The following is a 27,773-nucleotide window of genomic DNA, read 5'->3' on the forward strand; positions in this document are numbered from 1 at the left end:
TGTTGGCTGGAGCTTTCATTCATGTCACATTATGAACATTATTCCGCTTTTTTTGTCCATTCTAATTGAAATCCATAGAGTCCAGTGTCATGGTTGATGTATCATTTCTACATAATGTACATTCTGCTCCATAAAGTACGACACTCACTTTCTCACCTCCATTCATTTAACATATTACATCATTTGAGCTTTCAGATCTCGTTAAAGTGCTTAATAAATCCAATACATTATTATTGGTCATTATCTTTAAATTGGCAGAGAATAACATTGGTGGCTTGCAGCTGAAAGATATTCAGGTCAGGAGATATAGAGAGTGATGTGATGCAGATGGAGACTGGACTGGTGTTCTGATCTGACGACAGAAAAATTAGATCTGGTAGTTTTATACGACAGCTTGTAAAGACCTGCGTGGGTGTGTTTGTGTGCGTGCGTGGGTGGGCATGTGTCCACAACAAATTTAACTTCAATTGAATCGGAAAGACAAAGAGGAGGTGGAGAGAGGTAGCGGCGACTCAGCAGTCAGTTTCCCAACATCTGCTAGGGACACAATTACTAAGGATTTCTACCACAACAAAGTCTACACCTGTTAGTTTCCAGAGGAAATACAACATGGAGCATAAACACAGGAAATACAACATGGAGCATAAACACAGGCAATACAACATGGAGCATAAACACAGGAAATACAACATGGAGCATAAACACAGGAAATACAACATGGAGCATAAACACAGGCAATACAACATGGAGCATAAACACAGGAAATACAACATGGAGCATAAACACAGGAAATACAACATGGAGCATAAACACAAGAAATACAACATGGAGCATAAACACAGGAAATACAACATGGAGCATAAACACAGGAAATACAACATGGAGCATAAACACAAGAAATACAACATGGAGCATAAACAGGAAATACAACATGGAGCATAAACACAGGAAATACAACATGGAGCATAAACAGGAAATACAACACAGAGCATAAACACAGGAAATACAACATGGAGCATAAACACAGGAAATACAACACAGAGCATAAGAAAAGTTTATATAAATAAGACAAAGATTCTGATCTAAAGGTACTATGTGAGGAACGATTTAGACTTTAAGACTTTTTATTCCATATACTTAGCTTTTTATGTGTGTCTTTTATTCTCATCTAAAACTAACAGGTGTGGACTTGACACTGTGACTCACACTTACATCTGGTCCTTAGTGTAGAATAACAATAGCCCACCCCAGTTAGAGACCATTGGCAGTGTGAACAGACTGATCTCTCCACTTAGAGAGATACCAGTCTGTCTGCGTTATACTCCTCTTTCCCTGACGCATGTGGTCTCTGTAGCTAATGTCATACACTAGTATACAGAACATTAGGAACAGCTGCTCTTTCCATGACAGACTGACCAGGTGAATCCAGGTGAAAGCTATGATCCCTTATTGAAGTCACTTGTTAAACCACTTCAATCCGTGTAGATGAAGGGGAGGAGACAGGTTAAAGAGGGTTTTTAAGCCTTGAGATAATTCAGACATGGATTATGTAGCTGTGCCATTCAGAGGATGAATGGGCAAGACACAAGATTTAAGTGCCTTTTAATGGGTTATGGTAGTAGGTGCCAGGCGCACCGGTTTGAGTGTGTCAAGAACTGCAACGCTGCTGGGGTTTTCACGCTCAACAGTTTCCCGTGTGTATCAAGAATGGTCCACCACCCAAAGGACATCCAGCCAACTGTGGGAAGCATTGGAGTCAACATGGGCCAGCATCTCTGTGGAACACTTTCGACACCTTGTAGAGTCCATGCCGCATCGAATTGAGGCTGTTCTAAGGGCAAAAAGGGGGGTAGCAACTCCAATATGAGAAGGTTTGTAAGTCGCTCTGGATAAGAGCGTCTGCTAAATGACTTAAATGTAAATGTAAGGTCCAAGATGGTGTAGCAGTCAGACGTCTTTGTCTTCGTCTTGTCGTGTCCCGTGTATATATCTTTCTATATATTTTTTCTTCCATATATTTTTTTCTATTTTTCTTAACCTCAGCTTCAACATATTCTCCTGCAATCCGCCTCACCCAATGGTGTATGGATCTGTTATTTTCTTTACTTTTGAACTGGAACCCCCAACAGAAGCTAGCCAGCTAACTAGCTGCTAACTAGCTACTAGCTACCAGTCAGTTAGCCACTGCTAGCGGTCATCAGCTAAACTTAGCCCGGACAACTCTCGCCAGTCTGCACAGCGCGATTCAAACCAGGGCATATCGGACTTGTTTTTCTCCATATCTTAGGATTCCTACCGCAAGCTCTGAACCTTTTCACCTGGATCATCGCAGCTAGCTAGCTGCTATCCGAGTGGCCATTCCTGGCTAACGTCTCTGTCCCGAAGCAATCACCAACTAGCCTGGAGCTAGCCTATGCTAGGCCCATCTCCCGGCTAGCTGAAGAGGTCCATCAGCCACTCCTTGGGCTACAATATATATTTTGCTAATTGGTCTGGACCCCTTTTACTGCCGATAGGGAGCCCCGCCGATCCATCACGACTGGACTACTGATGTAATCTGCCCGAGGGGGGTTTTTCAACTGGCTCCTCCATCTCGACGTCCCCTGAATGCCCATCTGCTAGCCTGCTAGCTGTGGCCCGCTAGCTTGTCTAGAGCATATCGGACTGTTAGCTGAAGAGGCCCATCGGCCAATTTCTTTTGCCACTATACCTATTTTGTCAATTGGCCTGGGCCCTTTTACTACACGGAGCCCTGCTGATCCATCACGACTGGTCTGCCAACGTAACCGCACGAGGGGGCTACAACAGACTAATTCCGTCACGACGGCCCTCTAAGGCCCTACTGCTAGCTTGCTAGCCCCGGCCCGCTAGCTGTCTGAAATGCCGTGTCTCCAGCCCGTACTCACTGGACCCCTATGATCACTCGGCTACGCATGCCTCTCCCTAATGTCAATATGCCTTGTCCATTTCTGTTTTGGTTAGTGATTATTGCCTTATTTCACTGTAGAGCCTCTAGCCTTGCTCAATACGCCTTAGCTAACCCTTATCCTACTCCTCCTCTGCTCCTCTGGTGATGTAGAGGTTAATCTAGGCCCTGCAGTGTCTAGCTCCACTCCCATTCCCCAGGCGCTCTCATTTGTTGACCTCTGTAACCGTAAAAGCCTTGGTTTCATGCATGCTAACATTAGAAGCCTCCTCCCTAACTTTGTTTTATTCACTGCTTTAGCACACTCTGCCAACCCGGATGTCCTAGCCGTGTCTGAATCCTGGCTTAGGAAGACCACCAAAAATCCTTACATTTCATCCCTAACTTTAACATTTTCTGACAAGATAGAATTGCTAACGGGGGCGGAGTTGCAATCTACTGCAGAGATAGCCTGCAGAGTTCTGTCTTACTATCCAGGTCTGTGGCCAAACAATTCGAGCTTCTACTTTTAAAAACCCACCTTTCCAAAAACAAGTCTCTCACTGTTGCCGCTTGCTATAGACCACCTTCTGCCTGCAGCTGTGCCGTGGACACCATATGTGAATTGATTGCCCCCCATCTATCTTCAGAGCTCGTGCTGTTAGGTGACCTAAATTGGGACATGCTTAACACCCCGGCCGTCCTACAATCTAAGCTTGATGCCCTCAATCTCAAACAAATTATCAATGAACCTACCAGGTACAACCCAAAATCCATAAACACGGGCACCCTCATAGATATCATCCTGACCAACCTGCCCTCCAAATACACCTCTGCTGTCTTCAACCAGGATCTCAGCGATCACTGCCTCATTGCCTGCGTCTGTAATGGGTCTGCGGTCAAACGACCACCCCTCATCACTGTCAAACGCTCCCTAAAACACTTCAGCGAGCAGGCGTTTCTAATCGACCTGGCCCGGGTATTCTGGAAGGATATTGACCTCATTCCGTCAGCAGAGGATGCCTGGTTATTCGTTAAAAGTGCTTTCCTCACCATCTTAAATAAGCATGCCCCATTCAAACAATTTAGAACCAGGAACAGATATAGCCCTTGGTTCACTCCAGACCTGGAGTGAACTGCCCTTGACTGCCCTTGTGCTGCCCTTGACCAGCACAAAAACATCCTGTGGCGTATTGCATTAGCATTGAATAGCCCCCGTGATATGCAACTTTTCAGGGAAGTTAGGAACCAATATACACAGGCAGTTAGGAAAACAAAGGCTAGCTTTTTCAAACAGAAATTTGCATCCAGTAGTACAAACTCCAAAAAGTTCTGGGACACCTGTAAAGTCCATGGAGAATAAGAGCACCTTGTCCCAGCTGCCCACTGCACTGAGGCTAGGAAACACTGTCACCAACGATAAATCCACGATAATTGAGAATTTCAATAAGCATTTTTCTACGGCTGGCCATGCTTTCCACCTGGCTACCCCTACCCCGGTCAACAGCCCTGCACCCCCCACAACTTTCCCAAGACTCCCCCCATTTTTCCTTCACCCAAATCCAGATAGCTGATGTTCTGAAAGGGCTGCAAAATCTGGACCCCTACAAATCAGACAGACATCAGGCTAGACAATCTGGACTCTCTCTTTCTAAAATTATCCACCGAAATTGTTGCAACCCCTATTACTAGACTGATCAACCTCTCTTTCGTATCGTCTGAGATCCCCAAAGATTGGAAAGCTGCCACGGTCATCCCCCTCTTCAAAGGGGGAGACACTCTAGACCCAAACTGCTACAGACCTATATCTACCCTACCCTGCCTTTCTAAGGTCTTCGAAAGCCAAGGTAACAAACAGATCACCGACTATTTTGAATCCCACTGTACCTTCTCTGCTGTGCTATCTGGTTTCCGAGCTGGTCATGGGTGCACCTCAGCCATGCTCAAGGTCCTAAACAATATCATAACCGCCATCGTTAAGAGACAATACTGTGCAGCTGTAGTCATCGACCTGGCCAAGGCTTTCAACTCTGTCAATCACCACATTCTTATCGGCAGACTCAACAGCCTTGGTTTCTCAAAAGACTGCCTCGCCTTGTTCACCAACTATTTCTCAGATAGAGTTCAGTGTGTCAAATCGGAGGGCCTGTTGTCCGAACCTCTGGCAGTCTATGGGGGTGCCACAGGGTTCAATTCTCAGGCCGACTCTCTTCTCTGTATACATCAATGATGTCGCTCTTGCTGCTGGTGATTCTCTGATCCACCTCTACGCAGACGACACCATTCTGTATACTTCTGGCCCTTCTTTGGACACTATGTTAACTAACCTCCAGACGAGCTTCAGTGCCATACAACTCTCCTTCCGTGGCCACCAACTGCTCTTGCAAGTTAAACTAAATGCATGCTCTTCAACCGATCGCTGCCCACACCTGTACGCCTGTCCAGCATCACTACTCTGGACGGTTCTGACTTAGAATATGTGGACAACTACAAATACCTAGGTGTCTGGTGAGACTGTAAACTCTCCTTCCAGACTCACATTAAGCATCTCCAATCCAAAATTAATTCTAGAATCGGCGTCCTATTTCGCAATAAAGCATCCTTCACTCATGCTGCCAAACATACCCTCGTAAAACTGACTATCCTACCGATCCTTGACTTCGGTGATGTCATTTACAAAATAGCCTCCAACACTCTACTCAGCAAATTGGATGCAGTCTATCACAGTGCCTTCTGTTTTGTCACCAAAGCCCCATATACCACCCACCACTGTGACCTGTATGCTCTCGTTGGCTGGCCCTCGCTTCATATTCGTCGCCAAACCCACTAGCTCCAGGTCATCTATAAGTCTTTGCTAGGTAAAGCCCGCCTTATCTCAGCTCACTGGTCACCATAGCAGCACCCACCCGTAGCACACGTTTCAGCAGATATATTTCATTGGTCACCCCCAAAGCCAATTCCTCGTTGGCCGCCTTTCCTTACAGTTCTCTGCTGCCAATGACTGGAACGAACTGCAAAAATCACTGAAGCTGGAGACTCATATCTCCCTCACTAGCTTTAAGCACCAGCTGTCAGAGCAGCTCACAGATCACTGCACCTGTACATAGCCCACCCAACTACCTCATCCCCATACAGTTATTTATTTTATTTATTTTGCTCCTTTGCACCCCAGTATCTCTACATGCACATTCATCTTCTGCACATCTATCATTCCAGTGTTTAATTGCTATATTGTAATTATTTCGCCACTATGGCCTATTTATTGCCCTACCTCCCTTATCCTACCTCATTTTTACACTTAGACTGTATTATTGACTGTACGTTTGTTTATTCCATGTGTAACTCTGTGTTGTTGTTTGTGACGCACTGCTGTGCTTTATCTTGGCCAGGTCGCAGTTGTAAATGAGAAGTTGTTCTCAACTAGCCTACCTGGTTAAATAAAGGTGAAATATAACATTTAAAAAAGGTGTTCCTAACGTTTGGTATACTCAGTATATTGTTGACCCTACTATCCAAATACCTTGCTTAACACTTACTAGATAAGACTGTCTGCTAAATGAATCAAATGTACAAATATAACACATACATTCAGCACATGTGGACATACGAAAATCAAACCCACAACCTTGGTGTGGATATCTACGCATAGCCATCAGCCACCCAGGAGAGGCATTCAGTGTTTGTGTGAGAGTCAGATAAAACTAGCGGCTGTTCAATTTTATGGCTCAGAGTTGAACTGAAGAGGTCTTGTCAGAATGCCTGTCAGAATGCCTGTTAGAATGCCTGTTAGAATGTCTGTTAAAATGCCTATGAAATAGACCTAGCCTCATCTTGTTATCCTCCAGGATAACATCCCTTTCTAAATATCCCATGTTAGTCTATCATCCCACTCTGCTCCATATGTCTATGTCAGGGTTATGAAGGTTTAAAACAGGGTTATAACATGGTTATAAAGGTTTATGGTTTCCTGGGCAAACTTGTGTCCCCTTGTGTCTCTTGTTCAGGTTCAGACCACATCCGTGAGAAGGATGGTCTGTGGTCGGTGCTGGTGTGGCTGTCCATCATGGCTGTCAGGAAACAGGGCGTGGAGGAAATCGTCAAGGACCACTGGGCCAAGCTCGGACGCAACTACTTCTGCAGGTCACTCTGCTATGCAATCAATCAATCAACCAATCAATCAATCACTCAACCAACCAACCAACCAACCAATCAATAATTCAATCAATCACTCAACCAATCAATAAATCAATCACTCAACCAATCAATAATTCAATCACTCAACCAATCAATAAATCAATCAAGCACTCAATCAACCAATCAACCGATCAAACAATCAATCAATCACTGAAACAACCAATACATCAATCAACATTAATCAACCAATCAACCAATAAATCAATCAGTGGATTGCAATACATGTGTAGTGAACATAGAACGACACATTGAAGATGTCATGTCCTTATCTAATAGACTTGAATAGACGGGGATGCTTCTCTCTGTTTGTCTCTATGCTTGTGGTTTCTAGGAGTGTGTCTTTATGCCACATTCATGCTTGTGTGTGTATGTGTGCGCCCATGTGTTCACACCTGTGTGTGTGTTCCCAGGTTTGACTATGAAGGCGTGGACCCCAGAGCTGCATTCTACCTGATGAGAGACTTGGAGGGGGTGATCACAGACAAGGCCTTTCTAACCCAGAAGTTTGCTGTGGGGACTAATGTCTACTGTGTGGAGCGGGCTGATAACTTTGAGTACATCGACCCTGTGGACGGAACCGTGGTCCGCAACCAGGTCTGTATAACTAAAACATGGCTCTTAGAGGAGGAGATGAGAGGGGGAGAGGAGGAGATGAGAGGGGGGGCAAGATGGGGGGGGGGGGGGTTGTCTATGATGAGGTCCATATAACTGTTGACTTTATTAGCCGATTAAATACCATCTGAAAGTCAGCACATATTCCTCTTCTCTCTATCCATCTCTACTTGTATCCTCCTACCCCTCTCTGCCCCAGACCACCCAGGTAGCCATGTGTTCAGGCTGAGGTTCCATGTTTGGGCATGGCTGTCTCTAACCCTCCTCCTCAGCCAGTGTGCAGACACACACACACACACACACACACACACACACACACACACACACACACACACACACACACACACACACACACACACACACACACACACACACACACACACACACACACACACACACACACACACACACACACACACAGCAGAGCCCTGCTTTGCTTTAGTAAAAGACAGAAACAGGACAGGCAGAGGAACAGTAGTGTAATAATGGTGTGATGTACAACCTGTTGCTTAGGAACAGTTGGCCTGCTGTTGACGGTAAACACATCTCTGCAATGCTTACTTCACTGTTTCCCGATGGGTGAGAGGTGACATGCTAGTCACAATCGAGTCTATGGCATTGGTTCTGCTGACATGTTGAGTCATGAGAAGACTCCCAAAGCTTTAGGTGGGTCACAGGGCTAAAAGGTTTAGGAACAAGTGATGTATAGAGCAGCGATGTCACAGTGGCTAATGTATGATGTTTTGGCTTGGCCTTTATTGTGATTGGTAGACTTGGTTTAGTCTGGGGACTTTAATCTCATTGTTGGAGGCAGAAATGTCTCGGTTGGGTCTTTATTGTGATTGGTGTAAAGACTGATGAGTCAGAGTGTGTTAGCGTCCGTAAAGATGATGAGTGTTACACAGTCTACTGTTGGGAAATGTAAACACACACACACACACACCCTCCTCCCCACAAACCCTGGAATATCTCCTGGCGTCGACACTTTTCAGCTCATACTACACCCCCACACGTAAATCCCACTGGTGTCAGGTGTCTTGGCCTGGAATGCATGATGTCATAAGAGATGGTGCGTGGTTTGGTTTTAGTCAGTCACCCTCCCAATCGGGCCTGTCACAGTAGCCGGATCAGACCTCTCGGCCAGCTCCACAGCGGTTACAGCTAGTTAGTCACTCACCAAAAGGTGTGACAGCTTCTCCCTCACTAGTAAACCTACTCCTCTGTGTATGTACAGGACATTCCACAGTGTTGTGTCAGCTGTCGTCTCTCCACTCTGCCTGTGAGAGGGGGATGCGCTGTCTGTTGTATGCATACACACTCCATATATTCATTTAGCAGACACTCTTATCCAGAACGACTTACAGAATAAATGAGGGTTACCGTAATTTCCGGACTATTAAGCACACCTGAATATAAGCCGCACCCACTGAATTAAAAAATGTTTTTTATTTTGAACATAAATAAGGCGCACATGTCTATAAGCCGCAGGTGCCTACCGGTACATTGAAACAAATGAACTTTACACAGGCTTTAACGAAAAACGGCTTGTAACAAAAAATAAAAAATTAGTAGTAAGCTTTAGTTATCTTTTTGCACTGAGTCAATTCATCACGCTGCTGTTTCCAACGTCTTATCATCGACTCATTAAGACCAAGCTCCCGTGCAGCAGCTCTATTTCCTTTTCCAACAGCCAGATCAATCGCCTTCAACTTGAAAGCTGCATCATATGCATTTCTCTGTGTCTTTGCCATGACGAGGGTGACAAAATGACTACTGTAATCAGAATCATGGGAAGTTTGAGAGCGCTCGATTTAATCTAAACAGTAAACAAAAAAGTTGTTTGACCTTAACCCGTTCGGCAATTTCATTGGTCTAATGAAAGCTTCATGCCGCCAAAAAACTGAGCACGTCACAGAATGTTTTTTGGATAAAAAAAAATTCAAAGCGGGAAAAATCCATATATTAGCCGCGTCATTGAAGCGTGGTAAAAAAGTTGCGGCTTATAGTCCGGAATTTACCGTAAGTGCCTTGCTCAAGGGTACATCAACATATTTTTCACCTAGTTGGCTCAGGGATTTGAACTAGCAACCTTTCAGTTATTGGCCTAACATTCTTAACCACTAGGCTACCTGCCGTCCCATTTATAAACAGAGACACATGCTCACAGATACACACACACACACACAGACAGACTGGCTGTGATGACAAGTTGAGAGAGGCTTTACAGAGCTATGCCTAGGTTGCCTCTGTAGCCTGCTACTGAATTGTTCCGACAGGGAAAGACTACACACATACTACTGTACAGTGACCCCCTCTCTCTCTGACTCAAACACCTACATATAGACATACAGGGATGTTCTGTAGGTAAACATATTAAATGCACACACACAACACACACACACACACACACACACACACACACACACACACACACACACACACACACACACACACACACACACACACACACACACACACACACACACACACACACACACACACACACACACACACACACACACACACACACACACACACGCATATGACTACAGTGGCATCTAGGGGACGTCAGTTGATACTGCATTAACAACACTGACTACTCTGTCTCACTGCCTCTGGTCTGTATTTCTACCTGTCTCACTGTCTCTGGTCTGTCTTTCTACCTGTCTCACTGCCTCTGGTCTGTCTTTCTACCTGTCTCACTGCCTCTGGTCTGTCTTTCTACCTGTCTCTGGTCAGTCTGTCTACCTGTCTGTCTTTCTACTTGTCTCACTGCCACTAGTAATTCTGTCTACCTGTCTCACTGCCGCTAGTATTTCTGTCTACCTGTCTCACTGCCTCTGGTCTGTCTTTCTACATGTCTCACTGCCGCTAGTATTTCTGTCTACCTGTCTCACTGCTGCTAGTATTTCTGTCTAGTTGTCTCACTGTCTCTGGTCTGTCTTTCTACCTGTCTCACTGCCGCTAGTATTTCTGTCTACCTGTCTCACTGCTGCTAGTATTTCTGTCTAGTTGTCTCACTGTCTCTGGTCTGTCTTTCTACCTGTCTCACTGTCTCTGGTCTGTCTTTCTACCTGTCTCACTGCCGCTAGTATTTCTGTCTACATGTCTCACTGCCTCTGGTCTGTCTTTCTACCTGTCTCACTGTCTCTGGTCTGTCTTTCTACCTGTCTCACTGCCGCTAGTATTTCTGTCTACCTGTCTCACTGCCGCTAGTATTTCTGTCTATCTGTCTCACTGCCTCTGGTCTGTCTAAATACCTGTCTCAATGCCTCTAGTCAGTTCTTCTCACTGCCTCTGGTCTGTCTGCATACCAGTCTCACTGCCTCTGGTCTGTCTGCATACCTGTCTCAATGCCTCTAGTCAGTTTCTCTCACTGCCTCTGGTCTGTCTGCATACCTGTCTTACTGTGTCTGGTCTGTCTGCATACCTGTCTCACTGTCTCTTGTATGTCTGCATACCTGTCTCACTGCCTCGTGTCTGTCTGCATACCTGTCTCACTGTCTCTGGTCTGTCTGGATACCTGTCTCACTGTCTCTGGTCTGTCTGCATACCTGTCTCACTGTCTCTGGTCTGTCCGCATACCTGTCTCACTGTCTCGTGTCTGTCTGCATACCTGTCTCACTGTCTCTGGTCTGCCTGCATACCTGTCTCACTGCCTCTGGTCTGTCTGTATACCTGTCTTACTGTCTCTGGTCTGTCTGCATACCTGTCTCACTGTCTCTGGTCTGTCTGCATACCAATCTCACTGTCTCTGGTCTGTCTGCATACCTGTCTCACTGTCTCTGGTCTGTCTGCATACCTGTCTTACTGTCTCTGGTCTGTCTGCATACCTGTCTCACTGTCTCTGGTCTGTCTGCATACCTGTCTCACTATCTCTGTTCTGTCTGCGTACCTGTCTCGCTGTCTCTGGTCTGTCTGTGTACCTGTCTCACTGTCTCTGGTCTGTCTGTATACCTGTCTCACTGCCTCATGTCTGTCTGCATACCTGTCTCACTGTCTCTTCTCTGTCTGCATACCTGTCTCACTATCTCTGTTCTGTCTGCATACCTGTCTCACTGTCTCTTCTCTGTCTGCATACCTGTCTCACTGTCTCTGCTCTGTCTGCATACCTGTATCACTGTCTCTGTTCTGTCTGCATACCTGTCTCACTATCTCTGTTCTGTCTGCATACCTGTCTCACTGTCTCTGCTCTGTCTGCATACAGGGTCTACGGATCGTCTTCACAGATGCATCCCGTCTGGTCTTCCGTCTGAGTGGGAGTGGGGGAGGGGCCGGGGCCACAGTCCGGATCTACGCAGAGAGCTACGAGAGAGACCCTGAGAGACATAACAGAGAAACTCAGGTAAGGAGTACACTGGAATCCATTCTGATAGGTACTAGTACACTACGTGTGTGTGTGTGTGTGTGTGTGTGTGTGTGTGTGTGTGTGTGTGTGTGTGTGTGTGTGTGTGTGTGTGTGTGTGTGTGTGTGTCATCATTGTTTCCTTGTATGAACTTTCAGGCCCATAAACTAAGGAGAGGATCAACAAAACATTCTACATTTCATTGATCCATTTGATATATTATTCAACCACAAGGACATTGTCAACAAAAGGGTTTGGTTCACAGTGGTTGCATGCAACATTATCCTATAACACAATCCACCTCCAACTGGGTGTCTGAACCACATGTGACATGGTGACATGACATGACATAGTTTTAGCAGCTCGGTAGACTTTGGAGTGAGCGTCTTCTATTGCTGTTGGTGTGGCCATATTGTGTTTGACTGGTAGTGTACTTTAACCATGCCACAGTATTAATCAGTATCATATTGTGGTTCACAGTATTAGTCAGTATAGAGGTGTGTGCTGTTTTGATGCCAAGGCTTAGTTATCAGTGATCGGTTATGATGAAACACCGCTGGCCTTGATTAGATTGATCAGTTCCATGTAAACATTCTCTCACAAACCACTTTGAACTGAGCCAGGAAACCACAATACCATTGGATCTGTAGTCATGACGCAAGCTGTGGCTTATCTCTATGGTTACCATGGTTACCTGACTTAACAGGTAACTTCAGGTTGTGAGTTGCACCAACACAATAGAGAAAGGGAAAGGAAAGGGGGACACCTAGTCAGTTGTCCAACTGAATGTACTCAACTGAAATGTGTCTTCCGCATTTAACCCAACCCCTCTGGATCAGAGAATGTTGAACTGTCAGTGGATACTAAGGTGCGGCTGGACAGTATAAAGTTAGCCTGGAGTTGACTGGCTTTGTAGAGGTCCTTTCTGGCCAGGACATCGGACAGAAAGTCCAAAGTGAAGAGAAGGGACTTGGTAGTAAACTGTTTATTGGTCTTGATTCATGACGCTTGTTGTTTCCTTGGATACTCTCTGTATTCGTTTATAGTGGCTTCTATGATGGTTACCGATATAGGATCTTCAATTGAGCCAGTTTGCTATTGCAGCAAAATAATCCTGCAGCAACAGGAAATGTGAGTTATTATGTGGATTATAATTTATGTTTGTTGTGTTTTCAAAGTGGGAATGACAAACTTCAGAAGCCTTTTTAAACCTCAAATACGCTACAAGTTTAAAATGTCTTGCATTGCAGGAAACTGCGTTTGGAGTGTGCTGTGTTACTCTGTTGCTAGTATACCAATACAACTCTCACATTGTATCAACACTTATTTGAACACGTGCATCCTTTCAGAGTCTCTACAGTCATCCCACATTAGAAAAGAAAGCCTGAAGCTTCGTCAGTAATGTGTGTATTGTGTGAAGTGTGTATAAAGCAGTGTGTGTTCTGTGTCCCAGGCGGTGCTGGGTCCCCTCATCGCCAGTATGTGTGTATTGTGTGAAGTGTGTATAAAGCAGTGTGTGTTCTGTGTCCCAGGCGGTGCTGGGTCCCCTCATCGCCATTGCCCTGAAGATCTCTGACATCCACGAGAGGACAGGACACCGCGGCCCCACCGTCATCACCTGAGCTCTGCTCCACTGCCCACACACACATACCACCTGAGTGCTCCCCCCACAAACACACACACACCACCTGAGTGCTCCCCCCACAAACACACACAAACATCTATGGCCAAGTCCCTAAGGCCACACCATCCTGCTTGTTGCCACACCTGGGGCCAATAGTAAGCAAGAGCTACATGTATTCTCTCTCTCTCTCTCTCTCTCTCTCTCTCTCTCTCTCTCTCTCTCGCTCGCTCTCTCTCTCTCTCTCTCTCGCTCTCTCTCTCTCTCTCTCTCTCTCTCTCTCTCTCAGAATGTAAGATATTATGTAGTCTGCAAAGAAAAGAAGCAAACTGTTTCTTTCAGCGGTTGATAAACAACATTTGTTCATATAAGGCTTCTGTTATGAAAGTTGTATTTTCTGGATGCATGAAATTACCACTGTACAGCTACAAAGCGTGTGCGTGTGTGTGTGTGTGCCTGTGTGTGTGCCTGTGTGTGTGTGTGTGTGTGTGTGTGTGTGTGTGTGTGTGTGTGTGTGTGTGTGTGTGTGTGTGTGTGTGAGTCTGTATGTCTGTGTGTGTCTGTGTGTGTGTGTGTGTCTGTGTGTGTCTGTGTGCCTGATCATTATAAAGTTGACAGACGGAATTAAAAGGGAGAAGTCAATTTTTCATACACCATACATTCGCCGAATACAACAGGTGTAGTAGACCTTACCGTGAAATGCTTACTTACAAGCCCTTAACCAACATTGCAGTTCAATAAATATATATACACTGCTCAAAAAAATAAAGCGAACACTAAAATAACACATCCTAGATCTGAATGAATTAAATAATCTTATTAAATACTTTTTTCTTTACATAGTTGAATGTGCTGACAACAAAATCACACAAAAATAATCAATGGAAATCCAATTTATCAACCCATGGAGGTCTGGATTTGGAGTCACACTCAAATTTAAAGTGGAAAACCACACTACAGGCTGATACAACTTTGATGTAATGTCCTTAAAACAAGTCAAAATGAGGCTCAGTAGTGTGTGTGGCCTCCACGTGCCTGTATGACCTCCCTACAACGCCTGGGCATGCTCCTGATGAGGTGGCGGATGGTGTCCTGAGGGATCTCCTCCCAGACCTGGACTAAAGCATCCGCCAACTCCTGGACAGTCTGTTGGTGGATGGAGCGAGACATGATGTCCCAGATGTGCTCAATTGGATTCAGGTCTGGGGAACGGGCGGGCCAGTCCATAGCATCAATGCCTTCCTCTTGCAGGAACTGCTGACACACTCCAGCCACATGAGGTCTAGCATTGTCTTGCATTAGGAGGAACCCAGGGCCAACCGCACCAGCATATGGTCTCACAAGGGGTCTGAGGATCTCATCTCGGTACCTAATGGCAGTCAGGCTACCTCTGGCGAGCACATGGAGGGCTGTGCGGCCCCCCAAAGAAATGCCACCCCACACCATGACTGACCCACCGCCAAACCGGTCATGCTGGAGGATGTTGCAGGCAGCAGAACGTTCTCCACGGCGTCTCCAGACTGTCACGTCTGTCACATGTGCTCAGTGTGAACCTGCTTTCATCTGTGAAGAGCACAGGGCGCCAGTGGCGAATTTGCCAATCTTGGTGTTCTCTGGCAAATGCCAAACGTCCTGCACGGTGTTGGGCTGTAAGCACAACCCCCACCTGTGGATGTCGGGCCCTCATACCACCCTCATGGAGTCTGTTTTTGTCCGTTTGAGCAGACATGCACATTTGTGGCCTGCTGGAGGTCATTTTGCAGGGCTCTGGCAGTGCTTCTCCTGCTCCTCCTTGCACAAAGGTGGAGGTAGCGGTCCTGCTGCTGGGTTGTTGCCCTCCTACGGCCTCCTCCACGTCTCCTGATGTACTGGCCTGTCTCCTGGTAGCGCCTCCATGCTCTGGACACTACGCTGACAGACACAGCAAACCTTCTTGCCACAGCTCGCATTGATGTGCCATCCTGGATGAGCTGCACTACCTGAGCCACTTGTGTGGGTTGTAGACTCCGTCGCATGCTACCACTAGAGTGAAAGCACCGCCAGCATTCAAAAGTGACCAAAACATCAGCCAGGAAGCATAGGAACTGAGAAGTGGTCTGTGGTCCCCACCTGCAGAACCACTCCTTTATTGGGGGTGTCTTGCTAATTGCCTATAATTTCCACCTGTTGTCTATTCCATTTGCACAACAGCATGTGAAATTTATTGTCAATCAGTGTTGCTTCCTATGTGTACAGTTTGATTTCACAGAAGTGTGATTGACTTGGAGTTACATTGTGTTGTTTAAGTGTTCCCTTTATTTTTTTGAGCAGTGTATATATATATATATATATATATATATATATATATATATATATATATATTATTAATTATTATTATTATTATTATATTATATATATTATAAGTAACACAATAAAATAACAATAACAAGGCTATAACCAGGGGTACCGGTACAGAGTTAATGTGTGGGGCTACAGGTTGTCGAGGCGGTATCTGTTAAGAACTTCTTGTTCCAAAGGGGCTACCACCACTTTTTGTTTTTCTGCTCTTCATTAGACAGCCTGTTTTTGCCCTTTGTGATCGGAGTAAGCCATAGATGTATTTCATTTGTTTTTTATCCAAATAAATTCCTATCTTTTGTGTGTAATGTCTTTTTACTTAGTCCCTTCTGTTGCTGGGAATATTAGTAGGCAGTGCTATTCGCCTCCTTTTAGTAGCCTTCTCATCCTGCTGAGCCGAACTGTACTGTGTTATGCATCCGCTTAGTCGCTGGAACCATGATGCTGGAAAGGACATTGTGAAGAGAAAATATCTGAGCCATCACTGTCACAAGGGTCGTGAAATGGGGACCAAGACGCAGCGTGGATAGTGCTCATTTTCAATGCTTTAATGAAGACACTTGACAAAATAACAAAACGACCAACACAGTCCCGTCAGGTACACTTAGACTAAACGGAAAACAACTACCCACAACCCCAAAGGAAAAACAGGCTGCCTAAGTATGGCTTCCAATCAGAGACAACAAAAGACACCTGCCTCTGATTGGAAACCATACCTGGCCGAACATGAAAACCAACACATAGAAATAGATAACTAGAACAAACCCACATAGAAACAGAAAACCCAAAATACATACAAAACAAACCCCCCTGCCACGCCCTGACCATTCTACTATGGCAAATGACCTCTTTCAGTGTTCAGGACGTGACAATCACAGTATGGTTCGGGTAGACAGGATAGTGTGAAAAGGGTTGGTGGGTCTAAAGAAAGACTGGCTTGTGGCTACAATAGGGTTCTTTTCCTTCATCTTTTGTGGGCTTTCATATGGAATTGTGTAATTCATGTGTATAGTGTGTATCCTTACTTGTGTCCAGAGAAATATCCATCCACCTGTATCCCTTTTAGACTTATTTATTTAGGTTTTATTTATTCAGATTATGACATGTATTCTCCTGACCCTGCCCAGATCAGCTGTATTTACAACTGTGTGACCTTCAAATTATAATGTTCAATCTGCAAAAATATTAGTCTTAAATAATTGGCTTTAAAGTTCCCAATTCTCATTGGTCTGAATAACGTTACATGAATTGAGGAATTTAGAGTGCTATATAGGTAGAGAACATTGAACAGAACAAGGCTGATGTCAATAACTACATTAGAACAAGGCTGATGTCAATAACTGCATTAGAACAAGGCTGATGTCAATAACTACATTAGAACAAGGCTGATGTCTATAACTGCATTAGAACAAGGCTGATGTCAATAACTACATTAGAAGAAGGCTGATGTCTATAACTGCATTAGAACAAGGCTGATGTCAATAACTACATTAGAACAAGGCTGATGTCTATAACTGCATTAGAACAAGGCTGATGTCTATAACTGCATTAGAACAAGGCTGATGTCTATAACTGCATTAGAACAAGGCTGATGTCTATAACTGCATTAGAACAAGGCTGATGTCTATAACTGCATTAGAACAAGGCTGATGTCTATAACTGCATTAGAACAAGGCTGATGTCAATAACTGCATTAGAACAAGGCTAATGTCAATAACTGCATTAGAACAAGGCTGATGTCAATAACTGCATTAGAACAAGGCTGATGTCAATAACTACATTAGAACAAGGCTGATGTCTATAACTGCATTAGAACAAGGCTGATGTCAATAACTACATTAGAAGAAGGCTGATGTCTATAACTGCATTAGAACAAGGCTGATGTCAATAACTACATTAGAACAAGGCTGATGTCTATAACTGCATTAGAACAAGGCTGATGTCTATAACTGCATTAGAACAAGGCTGATGTCTATAACTGCATTAGAACAAGGCTGATGTCTATAACTGCATTAGAACAAGGCTGATGTCTATAACTGCATTAGAACAAGGCTGATGTCTATAACTGCATTAGAACAAGGCTGATGTCAATAACTGCATTAGAACAAGGCTAATGTCAATAACTGCATTAGAACAAGGCTGATGTCAATAACTGCATTAGAACAAGGCTGATGTCAATAACTGCATTAGAACAAGGCTGATGTCTAAAACTGCATTAGAACAAGGTGATGTCAATAACTGCATTAGAACAAGGCTGATGTCAATAACTACATTAGAACAAGGCTGACGTCAATAACTACATTAGAACAAGGCTGATGTCAATGACTGCATTAGAACAAGGCTGCTGTCAATAACTGCATTAGAACAAGGCTGATGTCTATAACTGCATTAGAACAAGGCTGATGTCTATAACTGCATTAGAACAAGGCTGATGTCAATAACTACATTAGAACAAGGCTGACGTCAATAACTACATTAGAACAAGGCTGATGTCAATAACTGCATTAGAACAAGGCTGATGTCTATAAGTACATTAGAAGAAGGCTGACGTCAATAACTACATTAGAACAAGGCTGATGTCAATAACTGCATTAGAACAAGGTGATGTCAATAACTACATTAGAACAAGGCCGATGTCAATAACTACATTAGAACAAGGCTGATGTCAATAACTGCATTAGAACAAGGCTGATGTCTATAACTGCATTAGAACAAGGCTGATGTCTATAACTGCATTAGAAGAAGGCTGATGTCTATAACTGCATTAGAACAAGGCTGATGTCAATAACTGCATTAGAACAAGGCTGATGTCAATAACTGCATTAGAACAAGGCTGATGTCTATAACTGCATTAGAACAAGGCTGACGTCAATAACTACATTAGAACAAGGCTGACGTCAATAACTACATTAGAACAAGGCTGATGTCTATAACTGCATTAGAACAAGGCTGATGTCAATAACTGCATTAGAACAAGGCTGATGTCAATAACTGCATTAGAACAAGGCTGATGTCTATAACTGCATTAGAACAAGGCCGATGTCAATAACTGCATTAGAACAAGGCTGATGTCTAAAACTGCATTAGAACAAGGTAATGTCAATAACTGCATTAGAACAAGGCTGACGTCAATAACTACATTAGAACGAGGCTGATGTCAATAACTGCATTAGAACAAGGCTGATGTCAATAACTACATTAGAACAAGGCTGATGTCAATAACTACATTAGAACAAGACTGATGTCAATAACTGCATTAGAACAAGGCTGATGTCAATAACTGCATTAGAACAAGGCTGACGTCTATAACTGCATTAGAACAAGGCTGACGTCTATAACTGCATTAGAACAAGGCTGATGTCAATAACTACATTAGAACAAGGCTGACGTCAATAACTACATTAGAACAAGGCTGATGTCAATAACTGCATTAGAACAAGGCTGATGTCAATAACTGCATTAGAACAAGGCTGATGTCTATAACTGCATTAGAACAAGGCTGATGTCAATAACTACATTAGAACAAGGCTGACGTCAATAACTACATTAGAACAAGGCTGATGTCAATAACTACATTAGAACAAGGCTGATGTCTATAACTGCATTAGAACAAGGTGATGTCAATAACTGCATTAGAACAAGGCTGATGTCAATAACTCCTTCTCTGTATCCATTCTGGATTCCTGCTCTGTAACCATTCTGGATTCCTTCTCTGTAACCATTCTGGATTCCTGCTCTGTATCCATTCTGGATTCCTTCTCTGTATCCATTCTGGATTCCTTCTCTGTATCCATTCTGGATTCCTGCTCTGTAACCATTCTGGATTCCTGCTCTGTAACCATTCTGGATTCCTGCTCTGTAACCATTCTGGATTCCTGCTCTGTATCCATTCTGGATTTCTACTCTGTATCCATTCTGGATAACTTCTCTGTAACCATTCTGGATTCCTGCTCTGTAATCATTCTGGTTTCCTACTCTGTATCCATTCTGGATTCCTTCTCTGTATCCATTCTGGATTCCTTCTCTGTAACCATTCTGGATTCCTTCTCTGTATCCATTCTGGATTCCTTCTCTGTATCCATTCTGGATTCCTCCTCTGTATCCATTCTGGATTCCTCCTCTGTATCCATTCTGGATTCCTGCTCTGTATCCATTCTGGATTCCTGCTCTGTAACCATTCTGGATTCCTGCTCTGTATCCATTCTGGATTCCTGCTCTGTATCCATTCTGAATTCCTCCTCTGTATCCATTCTGGATTCCTGCTCTGTATCCATTCTGGATTCCTGCTCTGTATCCATTCTGGATTCCTGCTCTGTATCCATTCTGAATTCCTCCTCTGTATCCATTCTGGATTCCTGCTCTGTATCCATTCTGGATTCCTGCTCTGTAACCATTCTGGATTCCTTCTCTGTATCCATTCTGAATTCCTCCTCTGTATCCATTCTGGATTCCTCCTCTGTATCCATTCTGGATTCCTGCTCTGTACAAGACTGTCATAACCAACATCAGCAGTTATCTACCTCAGGCTACATCTTTATATGGTTAGAGTATTGGTTTCCTCATGTCCTATTCATATGTATATGGTTAGTGTATTGGTTTCCTCATGCCCTGTTCAAATGCTCTTTGTTTGTGACAGGGAAAATGACAATTGTGAAGTTATTGTGGTGATAATCTTGAGTGTGTGTGTGTGCCGTGTTACAGTAGATTGTTATACAGCCTCAGAAAAAAAGACTAGACTTTGATTGCATAATGGCTTTTATTGCAGTCGTTAAATGTGAGTACATGGCATTGTTTCCTTTCGGATACAGACAGACATAAGATTGTAAAAGGCTGATTCCCTTTCATGAACTCTGGACACTTGACCTGTCTGTGGCCAGGTACCTAACATAGCAGGTTTAAAAGACACTGGTGGCCAGTAAACAGCAGCCCTTACGCTTTGAGCTCAGGAATAAGACCTACCTTAACCTCAGGTGTGTGTATGTGTTCACAACAGTGTTCAACAACCTTTATGTTACCAAGTGGACTGAGGTTGACTGAAGGAGTCTCATTACAACAACAACAACGTTGGGATGAGTTGCAGTGGAGAGCAGAGGGTTTGAATGAGCCGACTAGAGGCTGGGTGTGTTGCAGTGGAGGGCAGAGGGTTTGAATGAGCCGACTAGAGGCTGGGTGTGTTGCAGTGGAGAGCAGAGGGTTTGAATGAGCCGACTAGAGGCTGGGTGTGTTGCAGTGGAGAGCAGAGGGTTTGAATGAGCCGACTAGAGGCTGGGTGTGTTGCAGTGGAGAGCAGAGGGTTTGAATGAGCCGACTAGAGGCTGGGTGTGTTGCAGTGGAGAGCAGAGGGTTTGAATGAGCCAGCTAGAGGCTGGGTGTGTTGCAGTGGAGAGCAGAGGGTTTGAATGAGCCAGCTAGAGGCTGGGTGTGTTGCAGTGGAGAGCAGAGGGTTTGAATGAGCCGACTAGAGGCTGGGTGTGTTGCAGTGGAGAGCAGAGGGTTTGAATGAGCCAGCTAGAGGCTGGGTGTGTTGCAGTGGAGAGCAGAGGGTTTGAATGAGCCAGCTAGAGGCTGCGTGTGTTGCAGTGGAGAGCAGAGGGTTTGAATGAGCCAGCTAGAGGCTGGGTGTGTGTGTATGTTTATCAAGTTACGTAATCTGAGACTTAAATCTTCAGCCCCTCTTTTATTGATGAGTTTGATTGTTGTGAAAAGTACATGAATGTGGAGAAGGTTTCAGCTGGGCAGATGTAACAGATTCACTGAGAATCACAGATTTTATGATAAAATCTATTTTATTTTTGATAAACATTCTTTGCTTATAAAAGCTCTCAGTGGCTGCAGAACACAGACAATATACGAGTACAATACAACTCCATGTACAACGTTGTGATGTTAACGTACTGTACAGTGCTCTTGGTAAACAGATACACTACATGACCAAAAGTATGTGGACACCTGCTTGTCGAACATCTCATTCCAAAATTATGGGCATTAGTATGGAGTTGGTTCCCCCGTTGCTGCTGTAACAGCCTCCACTCTTCTGGGAAGGCTTTCCACTAGATGTTGGAACATTTCTGCGGGGACTTGCTTCTATTCAGACACAAGCATTAGTGAGGTTGGGCACTGATGTTGGGCGATTAGGCCTGGCTCGCAGTCGGCGTTCCAATTCATCCCAAAGGTGTTCAGTGGGGTTAAGGTTAGGGCTCTGTGGAGGCCAGTCAAGTTCCGCCACACTGATCTCGACAAAACATTTCTGTATGTTCCTCGCTTTGTGCACGGGGGCATTGTCATGCTGAAACAGGAAAGGGCCTTACCCAAACTGTTCCCACAAAGTTGGAAGCACAGAATCGTCTAGAATGTCATTGTATGCTGTAGCGTTAAGATTTCTCTTTACTGGAACTAGGGGCTTAGCCAGAACCATGAAAAACAGCCCCAGAACATTATTCCTCCTCCACCAAACTTTACAGTTGGCACTGTGCTTTAGGGCAGGTAGCGTTCTCCTGGCATCCACAAACCCAGATTCGTCCGTTGGACTACCAGACGGTTAAGCGGGATTCATCACTCCAAATAACGTCCAAAGGCGGTGAGCTTTACACCACTCCAGCCGACGCTTGGCATTGCGCATGGTGATCTTAGGCTTGTGTGCGGCTGCTCGGCCATGGAAAGCTATTTCATGAAGCCCCCGATGAGTAGTTCTTGTGCTGATGTTGCTTCCAGAGGCAGTTTGGAACTTGGTAGCTATGCATTTCAGCACTTGGTGGTCCCATTCTGTGAACTTGTGTGGCCTACCATTTTGCAGCTCAGCCATTGTTGCTCCTAGACGTTTCCACTTCACAATAACAGCACTTACATTTAACTGGGGAAGCTCTAGCAGGGCAGAAATTTGACCAGCTGACTTGTTGGAAAGGTGACATCCTATGGCTGTGTGCTTGATTTTATCCACCTGTCAGAAATGAGTGTGGCTGAAATAGTCAAATCCAGTAACTTGAAGGTGTGTCCACATACTTTTGTATATATAGTGTACCAATACTGCACTCAGAGTCACATCCAACAACGAGCAAAAACAAGCTGGTCTGTGTTTTTTAAAGTGCATCAGATTTATAGAGACATCCATACCTAGACTGTCATCCTTCACTAGCATTCTATAGACATTAGTCTTGATCAACCTGTAGCTCACTGAACTACCTGTTGCTATAGGTTACTACCGTTCAGCCACATGTGTAACAGCAAAGATGTTTCAGTCACATAGTATTTCAGGTCTCAGCAAAAGCTCAAGACAGTCTCATTCCTAGCTATCACTCCCACCTGTCTCCGTTCTCCAGACAACCATGATGCCAGGAGCAGCAGGCTTTGCTGCCATACCTCTCTCTGAGCTGAAAGGGCCATGTTGTTTACATCTCCTGAAAGGTCAGAGGTCAGGCAGGGAGACACTCGTTTTAAACAGTACACAAAGGTGATATCATCACCTTCCAGAGTCCACCACCTATCGACCGTTCAGCTCAGGACATGGAACTCTGTCCAAGCGGGAATGTTCTGGTTGCTGTGGAAGCTCCTGTGGCTCCCTGTGCGGCTGCATGGCCATCTCAGAGTAAGCAGGTGGTTCTTCATGGTTGAAGGTGTGGTCTGGGGCCTCCGAGATGTCCTGGGTGTACAGAGGGGGGGCCAGGTTGAACCTCAGGCCGTCTTCAGAGAGCCCCAGCACAGAGTAAGCTGCAGCTGCAGTAGCAGAGAAGGCAGAGGTGTGGTTCTGCTGAGACTCCTCATATGAAGGAAGGTGGAAGCTGGGTCTGGAGAGAACAACAGACACATTCCAGGTGTGTTGTTGAAAGGAATGAGGCGTACAGTACATTTTACAACAAATATCATATGTAAGTGCCTATGTTAAGAAACCGTATTATGAGTTCAGTTTATAAACATTTTGACAGATATCCGATAATGCACTAACCCATAGTCTTGTGTACATAATAGGAATATATAGATGCAATGCACCTGACTGTTGATAATTCAATGTACTATCACTGTATCAGTCTCTGTAAAAGTCTCAAATTAATTATTCAATAAATGGAAAATGGAAAATATGAATGATATACAATGAGAAAAATATGAACGCATCATGTAAAGTGTTGGTTCAATGTTTCATGAGCTGAAATAAAAGATTCAAGGTATTGTCCTGAGGCACATTGTGAGGCCACTTTTTTTTTTAGGTATCTGTTTCCCAACAGATGCATATCTGTTTTCCCAGTTGTGAAATCCATAGATTAGGGACTAATTCATGTGTTTCAATTGACTGATTTCCTCATATGAACTGTTACTCAGTACAGTCTTTGAAATTGTTGCATGTTGCATTTATATATTTTTTGTTCAGTATATAAGTAATTCAGGCATTAATTGAATCTGTCCCCAGGTGAGTGAGAGAGCAGAGGCGTACCTGTCGACGGTGTAGACATGGATGTGTGCAGCGGTGTGGTGGCGCCTGCTCCTCTGGTGCTGCCTCTTCCTCTTCATGCCATGGCAGATGGTCCAGAAGACCCCGGTGAGGAGGCACCATAAGCCACAGGCAATGAGGAAGTAGTCCAGGATGTAACGCAGGGAGCTGTTGTAGGCATTGTGGCGGGACATCAGGTAGGCCCCCACACAGATGAGGACAAAGCCCAGGGCAGGCAGCAACATACGGGCCAGGGAACACAGGTGCTTCCTCGTATCCATGATAACTGCCTTCTCTCCCTTTCTTAAGGTGATTTCTTTTTCTCTTTTTTCTCTCTCTCTCTGCAGGTGGAAGGAGAGGTGATGGGAACTGAAGGTTGGTTGGCAGGTTTAGTAGAAGGTAGGGTGCTATCAGTACACCTACAGAAGCAGAAGGGTGCAGAAGAAACCAAGCATTTACTGTCGTTCTACTACAGTATGACTGCTAAAAGGAGGAAGGTTCTGTTGTCACGTTGTCCCACTTTGGTGATGCAGGTACACTGGTTCCTTCCCTCTTTATGCTGTCAGACAAAGGGGAAGGGGTGGAGACTTAAGGAGATGACTGTGTAAAATCAGGATGACTCAGTTTACAGTCTGTTTACCGGGTAGTTATGAGGTTACATGGTAAAGTGATTATGTCTGACTTAGTGAATAGAGAAATACCTGATGAAACAGCATGGTAAAATTAAGCAATATTTATTTATGAAAATAAAAGTATTTAAAAACAATATTGCAAAAATTAGACTAATGTATTTGGATGAATAACAATCAAATATCAGATACAAATAATTTTGCTGTCAGATATGGTATTATGTGATTTCTTTCTAAAGATATAAAAAAAAGTTATATTGCCCAGATACAATTTTGTTGTTCTTTTGGCTCTGTACTCCAGCACTTTGGAATTTAAATGATACAATGACTATGAGGTTAAAGTGCTGACTGTCAGCTTTAATTTGAAGGTATTTTCATCCATACCAGGTGAACCATTTAGAAATTACACCACTTCTTGTACACACAGTTGAAGTCGGAAGTTTACATACACCTTAGCCAAATACATTTAAACTCAGTTTTTCACAATTCCTAATTTTTAATCTTAGTAAAAATTCCCTGTCTTATGTCAGTTAGGATCACCACTTTATTTTAAGAATGTGAAATATCAGAATAATAGTAGAGAGAATGATTTATTTCAGCTTTTATTTCTTTCATCACATTCCCAGTGGGTCAGAAGTTTAAATACACTCAATTAGTATTTGGTAGCATTGCCTTTATATTGTTTAACTTGGGTCAAACGTTTCGGGTAGCCTTCCACAACCTTCCCACAATAAGTTGGGTGAATTTTGTCCCATTCCTCTTGACAGAGCTGGTGTAACTGAGTCAGGTTTGTAGGCCTCCTTGCTCGCACACACTTTTTCAGTTCTGCCCACAAATTTTCCATGGGATTGAGGTCTTTGTGATGGCCACCTTGACTTTGTTGTCCTTAAGCCATTTTGCCACAACTTTGGAAGTATGTTTGGGGTCATTGTCCATTTAGAAGACTCATTTGCGACCAAGCTTTAACTTCCTGACTGATGTCTTTTGAAGTTGCTTCAATATATCCACCTAATTTTCCTTCATAATAATGCCATCTATTTTGTGAAGTGCACCAGTCCTCCCTGCAGCAAAGCACACCCACAACATGATGCTGCCACCCCCATGCTTCACGTTTCGGATGGTGTTCTTCGGCTTGCAAGCCTCCCCCTTTTTCCTCCAAACATAACGATGGTCATTATGGCCAAACAGTTCTATTTTTGTTTCATCAGACCAGAGGACATTTCTCCAAAAAGTACGATCTTTGTCCCCATGTCCAGTTGCAAACCGTAGTCTGGCTTTTTTATGGCGGTTTTGGAGCAGTGGCTTCTTCCTTGCTGAGCAGCCTTTCAGGTTATGTCGATATAGGACTCATTTTACTGTGGATATGGATACTTTTCTACCTGTTTCCTCCAGCATCTTCAAAAGGTCCTTTGCTGTTGTTCTGGGATTGATTTGCACTTTTCGCACCAAAGTACATTCATCTCTAGAAGACAGAACGTGTCTCCTTCCTGAGCGGTATGATGGCTGCGTGGTCCCATGGTGTTTATTGTCGACTTCTGCCGAAGTCGATGCCCCTCCTTGCACGGGTGGTGCTCGGCGGTTGACATCACCGGTCTTCTAGCCGTCATTGATCAGTTTTTCATTTTCATTTACATTACATTTACGTAATTTAGCAGACACTCTTATCCAGAGCGACTTACAAATTGGTGCATTCCCCTTATGATATCCAGTGGAACAACCACTTTACAATAGTACATCTATATATTTTTGGGGGGGAGGGTAGGGAGGGGAGGGTTAGAAGGATTACTTAATCCTGTCCCAGGTATTCCTTAAAGAGGTGGGGTTTCAGGTGTCTCCGGAAGGTGGTGATTGACTCCGCTGTCCTGGCGTCATGAGGGAGCTTGTTCCACCATTGGGGTGCCAGAGCAGCAAACAGTTTTGACTGGGCTGAGCGGGAACTGTGCTTCCTCAGAGGTAGGGAGGCGAGCAGGCCAGAGGTGGATGAACGCAGTGCCCTTTTTTGGGTGTAGGGACTGATCAGAGCCTGAAGGTACGGAGGTGCCGTTCCCCTCACAGCTCCGTAGGCGAGCACCATGGTCTTGTAGCAGATGCGAGCTTCAACTGGAAGCCAGTGGAGTGTGCGGAGGAGCGGGGTGACGTGAGAGAACTTGGGAAGGTTCAACACCAGACGGGCTGCAGCATTCTGGATGAGTTGTAGGGGTTTAATGGCACAGGCATTTTCCATTGGTTTTGTCTTGTCTTCCATCACACCTGTTTCCAATCCCATTAATTACTTGTGTATTTAACCCTCCCTCATGTCCTTGTCGGTGAATGTTTGTATGTTATGTTACGTGGGTTTGTGTATCGATGTGCGACGAGTATCCTTTACCCATTTTATTTTGTACTTTGGTTTTGGAGTTTGTTTTTCATTAAATACTCCATATTAACCAACTTGGTTTCTCCTGCGCCTGACTTCCCTGCCACCTACATACACGAATATGACAGTTTATACTTGCGTACTATTGTTTGTACAGATGAACGTGGTACCTTCAGGCTTTTGCTCCCAAGGATGAACCACACTTGTGGATGTCTTGACTGATTTTTTGTAATTTTCTCATGATGTCAAGCAAAGAGGCACTGAATTTGAAGGTTGGCCTTGAAATACATCCACAGGTACACCTCCAATTGACTCAAATTATGTCAATTAGCCTATCAGAAGCTTCTAAGGCCA

General features: G+C 44.3%; 2 protein-coding genes across 2 annotated transcripts in view; one reads left to right on the forward strand and one right to left on the reverse strand.

Moving 5' to 3' along the window:
• LOC106580555 (phosphoglucomutase-like protein 5) overlaps window positions 1-14,278 on the forward strand; it is a 42,006-nt gene extending 27,728 nt beyond the window's left edge. Inside the window, exons 8-11 of the mRNA XM_014161740.3 lie at window positions 6,910-7,045; window positions 7,510-7,693; window positions 11,919-12,056; window positions 13,590-14,278. Coding sequence (XP_014017215.1) covers window positions 6,910-7,045; window positions 7,510-7,693; window positions 11,919-12,056; window positions 13,590-13,679 — 548 coding nt within the window. The 3' untranslated portion in view covers window positions 13,680-14,278. The remainder of the gene's footprint in view (window positions 1-6,909; window positions 7,046-7,509; window positions 7,694-11,918; window positions 12,057-13,589) is intronic.
• A 6,475-nt stretch (window positions 14,279-20,753) lies between these two features.
• Window positions 20,754-25,649, reverse strand: LOC106580562 (transmembrane protein 252). The gene is made up of 2 exons (XM_014161751.3): window positions 24,438-25,649; window positions 20,754-23,796 (listed from the first exon to the last, which is right to left on the reverse strand). The coding sequence occupies exons 1-2, from the start codon at window positions 24,713-24,715 to the stop codon at window positions 23,493-23,495; spliced, it is 582 nt and encodes a 193-aa protein (XP_014017226.1). The 5' UTR covers window positions 24,716-25,649; the 3' UTR covers window positions 20,754-23,492.
• Between the last annotated feature and the right edge of the window lie 2,124 nt (window positions 25,650-27,773).

Source organism: Salmo salar, chromosome 20 (assembly GCF_965601325.2).
Source record: "Salmo salar chromosome 20, fSalSal1, whole genome shotgun sequence".
In the NCBI taxonomy this organism is placed as follows: Eukaryota; Metazoa; Chordata; class Actinopteri; order Salmoniformes; family Salmonidae; genus Salmo; species Salmo salar.

Bases quoted from the DNA above. Each gene is read 5' to 3' on its own strand.
- LOC106580562 (XM_014161751.3), bottom strand. From the start codon at position 24,715: ATGGATACGAGGAAGCACCTGTGTTCCCTGGCCCGTATGTTGCTGCCT. The intron at 23,797-24,437 runs GTACGCCTCTGC...TGTTCTCTCCAG, and splicing joins CATGTCTACACCGTCGACAG to ACCCAGCTTCCACCTTCCTT.